Source organism: Arachis duranensis, chromosome 3 (genome assembly GCF_000817695.3).
Source record: "Arachis duranensis cultivar V14167 chromosome 3, aradu.V14167.gnm2.J7QH, whole genome shotgun sequence".
NCBI classification, from domain to species: Eukaryota; Viridiplantae; Streptophyta; class Magnoliopsida; order Fabales; family Fabaceae; genus Arachis; species Arachis duranensis.
Window position 1 is genome coordinate 132,486,468 of NC_029774.3, and position 6,064 is coordinate 132,492,531.

Consider the following 6,064-nt stretch of genomic DNA (forward strand, 5'->3'; position numbering starts at 1 on the left):
AACTTTTTCTGTTAAGTAACTGTTTGTTGTATTTATGCTAAGTAGGATAGTTAGTTAGTGACATTCACACTATATATAGCTGAATCTGTAACATCAACAATTGAGATTCACTAATCAAATTTTCACATTCTGCAATTCACATCAAGAATTTAGAGTTCGAAAGCTCTCTTCCTTTGTTCTTGAATGTTCAATATTCATCCCTTGTTGCTCATAGCTCGAACTGCTTTTTCACAACATCTAGATTTATTTATCGCGAAACTAATTACTTGCTCTCTAAATTAAAACTAAACAAAATCAGTATGTTACTATATTAATTAGAGCATATGATCTTGATATATTTCGTTCTCAAGTTTGATAGGTATTTTAATTATATGATGTATACTTAAGTGTGCAATTACTATTATCTATTTTAGCTAGAAAGAATAATTACATACATCTATCTTTATGGAACTGCACGTACGAAATTCTTGTTCCTTAACCCGAGTCCAATTCGTTGAAAATCTCTTTTGTTGCTTTGACGAGTCCTTATAGCTTGAATATACGGGTGAATAAGATCATCGACAAGTGATGACTCTTCTAACAAGCTAAAATGTGATATTTAGGTCACTCATCACTTGAGGCAACAGATAACCGATGAAAATATCTGGGGTTTCTGGATATAGATATATCCGGTCCCAACTGATTTAACTACTACTATTGGTGTGACATTTCATGCTATTATATATTATAGAATATTGAAGATCCCTAACAAGCTGAAGAAGAAGGGGGAAAAAAAAACTGAGGAGGGACCACATAATAGCTGGGTTGAAGTCGCACGAAAGGGAAGAAAACAGTGCGATATGGATCAAGAATTAAAAGTGTCTGTATATTTGGTGACTAAGCATATGTTATATATTATTACATTACTTCTGATGTTGAGACAAAGAAACAACAACGTGGCTCAAACCAAATGGATTCTATAACTGTAACTGCATATAACCTCCTTCCCTTCACTATTGGCTTCTTATATATTGCATAATATGAATTGAAATGAGGACCGGCCCCCACATGACTCTCCATGTATGCTCATTTTCATACTCATACTTTTTGTGGGTGCCAGTGTCCCCTACTACTACTATATTATATTCAAGAACAAAGTTAATGCATGCCCAAAATCTTCACTAAGCAAATTCATTAAACTATGACTCATTCTCCCTTGAGATTTCCTCTTTTGGAAAATGTTATCCTCTAAGAGTTGGCAGCATCCACATTAGCCAAAGTAAAGCTAGATTATTATAAAAGAAATCCTTGATACTTTTATGACACTTTCTTGTTTTATTTATAAGATATTTAGCTCATTCCTAATCAATTATTGAATTTATTTCTTATATTACAATATTATCAAAACAGTTTTCGGAAAATTATGCTTATTTTATGGTGAGTAACTCCATATATCAGCTAACAAAAATGTTATTCCCACATTAGAATTAGCTACTAAATAAATTTACTAGAATTAGCTATTAAATTAATTCATTATTAATGTATTTGTATATAAATAAATCTGTGATTTAATTTATTTTTAATATATATTATATCTTAATATGCATTTTATATTTGTGGTTGACTTTGGTAACTGATTTTATTTAGTGTACCCATAACATATATAATTAATTTACTAATTATAATTTTTTAGCACTAGCAGATCCATATAGTGAAGATATATACACAACCTAAATGTTGGTAAGATTCTTGTAACTACAATTGTAATACCACACAACTGAGTTGGTTTTTAAATTTTTGGGTGCTTCTGAAATAGAGAGGCTTGCAGAATTAACGTCGTATAGAATATATGTGGCCGAAAAAGAAAAAGGTTTCTAGAGTAGTAGCATTAGCGATGCGTGTAAATATTGATAAATTGAAGTGTTTCCTTGAATTGTAATTTTTTTTTGTATAACGATGAGAAATAGATGGAGAAATTGAGCCCAGTAGAAAATGAGTGCAATGAATCAGTTGGTAGTGGACTGGTGTTTAACCTGGGTGTGTCACATTCAAGTTGAAGGCTCTTTATGCGAGTTCGGTGACACAAATACACAATAGGGTGATATATAAACTCTAAGCTGATTACCGCTGCCCCCACACCCATCAACATTTTGGAAGCCACAAACAAATCCACCACGTGGTCTTCTACTACATGTCTGAGGTGGACCTCCATACAATACACAACCCTCCCGAATATATTATTTGAAAAAAGAGATGAAAATAAAATGAGTAACACTCCTCTGCCCTCACTCTATTTATACCCATTTCCCCCTCTCCCTTTCTTTCCTCCCAAACACAAAGTGCCTTCTTCACCTTCTCTCTCTCTCTCTCTCTCTCTCTCTTGTTGACCCAAGCACACACCACTTGCAGTTGCAAACTTGCAATCTCAACTCTGAATAATCTCAATGATCATGGCACCATCTTCAATAGCACTCAACAGTGCTAGTAGTAGTACATGGGCTAAGAAGCCACATCAACTCACACGCCCTTTCTCTTCTCCCACTCCACAATCGATAGTTGAGTTGGGCTTCCCCACAAAGTCCACCACCATAAACCAGAGGAAGAAGCCCATTAGAAAGGCTAATAATAGTGTAGGAGGAGTTCAGTGCGTACTACACTCCCCCTCCGTGTTTCATTTCCCAAAAGAACCCTACACCCAACCATTAATTACCGAAGATGACCCTCCCCAAAAGCCCCAATGGAACCCGTTCCAAAGGCTAGCAGCAACGGCACTCGACATGTTCGAGGCCGCGTTACTCTCACGCGAGCAACACCAACCACTTCCTAAAACAGCCGACCCTCGCGTCCAAATCGCCGGCAATTTCGCTCCAGTACCAGAACAGCCAGTTGTTCACTCCCTACCCATAACGGGAACCATACCGGATTCCGTTAACGGCGTCTACCTTCGTAACGGTGCCAATCCTCTGTTCGAGCCTACTGCCGGGCACCACCTATTTGACGGTGACGGCATGATCCACGCCGTCACTATCAATGGTGGCACTGCAAGCTACGCATGCCGCTTCACGGAGACCGAGAGGCTCGTCCAGGAGAGGAAGCTTGGCCGCGCCGTGTTCCCCAAGGCCATCGGCGAGCTTCACGGCCACTCCGGTATCGCCAGGCTCCTCCTCTTCTATGCGCGGGGTTTGTGCGGGATCCTCGACAACCGTCATGGCTCCGGCGTCGCGAACGCAGGCCTCGTCTTCTTCAACGGCAGGCTTCTCGCCATGTCGGAGGACGACCTCCCCTACGAGGTGCAAATCACTACCTCCGGCGACCTGAAAACTATTGGCCGTTACAGCTTCGGGAACCAGCTCAATTCCACCATGATCGCGCACCCGAAGGTCGATCCCGTTTCTCGCGAGCTCTTCGCACTCAGCTATGATGTGTCCAGGCCGTACCTGAAGTATTTCCGGTTCTCGCCGGAGGGGGAGAAATCGCCGGACGTGGAAATCCGACTCTCTGTTCCGACGATGACGCACGACTTCGCGATCACGGAGAATTTCGTGGTGATCCCTGACCAGCAGGTAGTGTTCAAGCTAGGGGAGATGATCAAGGGAGGGTCGCCGGTGATGTACGACGGCGAAAAGAAATCGAGGTTCGGGATTCTCCCCAAGTACGCGTCGGACGCTTCCAGTATCGTGTGGGTGGAGTCGGCGGACACATTCTGCTTCCACCTGTGGAACGCGTGGGAGGAGGCTGAAACAGAAGAGGTGGTGGTGATGGGGTCGTGCATGACGCCGCCGGACTCGATCTTCAACGAGAGCGAGGAAAGCCTGAAAAGCGTGCTGTCAGAGATAAGGCTGAACCTTAAAACAGGCGAGTCAAAGCGGCGCAACGTGGTCCCTGAAGCAGAGCAAGTAAACCTGGAGGCAGGAATGGTGAACCGAAACCGACTGGGGAGAAAGACAAGGTTCGCATACCTAGCGGTGGCGGAGCCGTGGCCTAAGGTTTCGGGTTTCGCGAAGGTGGACCTTGTGAGCGGGGAAGTGAAGAAACACTGCTATGGGGAGAGAAGGTTCGGCGGGGAACCATTCTTCTTGCCTAAAGAGAATAATAATAATAATAATAATAATAATAATAATAATAATAATAATAACAAGAGGTGGTGTGAGGAAGACAAAGACGAAGACGAAGGGTACATTATGACGTTTGTGCATGACGAGAGTACGTGGAAATCAGAGCTTGAGATCGTGAATGCTAAAGATCTGAAGTTGGAAGCCACGGTGAAGTTGCCGTCTCGAGTACCTTACGGTTTTCATGGGACTTTTGTGGAAGCTAAGGAATTGGCGAAGCAGGCGCTACATGCCAACGGGACTACTGTACTCCACCACGTCTAATCTAATGTTATTAGTGAAAAAGAAAGTTACCTTTGTAAAGAGCATAGAATAGTTTGTTATATATTGCCAGTTATGTCTTATGTGAGGAGAATGTTATCAGAAGTATCAGTAGGGAGTAAGGACTAGGGAGACCAACAGGTTCCGTTTCTCTTGAGCAAAGTTTTTTTATTATGTTTGAGTATAATGATAATATGGTATATACTTTTTAATTTTAGGAATCAACAGCAGCTTATAGTTTAGACTTGTAATTAGATGCAGCTCATCTACTTTCTGTTTCTTTTCTTTTATGTTTGTATATTCGTAGACTTGGACAACTTGGTTTTCATACTTCCACGCACCTAATTCTGCATTGCATGCTCTGTTTTTTCTCAGACATTTCATAACGGGATTCTCATACTTGGGAAAGCTCACCTGCATGCCCTGCCACTTGTATTTAGATGTACTTAGCTAGGAAAATAATATATAAGTTCTGTGAAAGACTAATTATTTATACAAAAATATTATTTGTATATTAAAATTTGTCATTAAAATTAGTTATTAATATATTTATATATAAATATATGTGTGATTTAATTTATTTTTAATATATATTTTATTTTAATAACTAATTTTGATGTACATATAACATTATTCTTATTTCTATTAACATCTTTAAAAAGTAAATCTTGTTCCACTTAAAATTTTGGCCAAAACTAATTACTCGAGTTTAAAAAAAAAGGAAAATATTTTTCAAGTAATTTCAATATAATCATTTGTAATATGCCACATGTATCCAAAATGTTAGTAGTAACTCAATTTCTACTTAGAAGTAATCTCTTTAACTTACATAACAAAATTTTTTTCCCCTTTTCTTTTAGTATTAGCAGTCACGCTAGCTGCCATTTTACAGCTAACAATAAATATACAAGACTAATTTTTAATTAATTTTTTTATTATAAAATAATTTTAACATTTTTTATTTTTAGAAAATTAAAATTTAAAATAAAAATTTAAAATTTAAGATAAAAATTTTAAAAAATTGACGAACTAAACAAGTTCTTTCTAAAACACGAAACTTCATTGATTTATTTTAAACATCCTCACAGCTTTTAATCCAAATAAGTCCAATTATTGTTAGATGAGGTCATTCTAGTATATCTATGTATAATATATTTATGTTATGTAATTATAATAGTTATGATGTTTTAAAAAATATTAAAATTAAAATAATATAATTTTTTTAATAGTATCACTTAATAAAATATGATCAAAATATAAAAAATTTATAACTTTAATTTTAATAACACTTAAATAATTACTATAACTGTTATTATAAATAAAAATATACTAAAATTCATCTTTTGTTTTTTTATCCTTCTATTAATATTTGGATGGAATAAGATGCGTTTGGACTAGTGAAGAAAATTTTCTCCAAAACATAAATAAAATATTTTTTATTTTTATTTTTTGAAATAAATTATTATCTTAAATAATTAATTATATTCATATAGAATCTTACTGTTAGAAAAGATAAGTAATTAATTTATTATTTATTATAACACCTTTAATTTAATAAGTACTCAATACTAAAAAAAAGGCTTAATCAATATACTTGTTCAATTTTATATTTAGAACTAAATTGATTATACTTTTGTTGGTTATTTTCGCTGCTTCTAGTACTGTTTGTCTTCTTTAGCTGAACTAAGACTATGTTATTTTTTTATTAAAAT

The 6,064-nt window shown here is 36.5% G+C and overlaps 1 protein-coding gene across 1 annotated transcript; it reads left to right on the forward strand.

Annotated features, from left to right (window-relative positions):
* Window positions 1–2,013: 2,013 nt before the first annotated feature.
* On the forward strand, window positions 2,014–4,635 carry LOC107482022 (9-cis-epoxycarotenoid dioxygenase NCED2, chloroplastic). Its single transcript, XM_016102393.3, has one exon. The coding sequence runs from the start codon at window positions 2,424–2,426 to the stop codon at window positions 4,353–4,355; it is 1,932 nt and encodes a 643-aa protein (XP_015957879.1). The 5' UTR covers window positions 2,014–2,423; the 3' UTR covers window positions 4,356–4,635.
* Window positions 4,636–6,064: the final 1,429 nt, after the last annotated feature.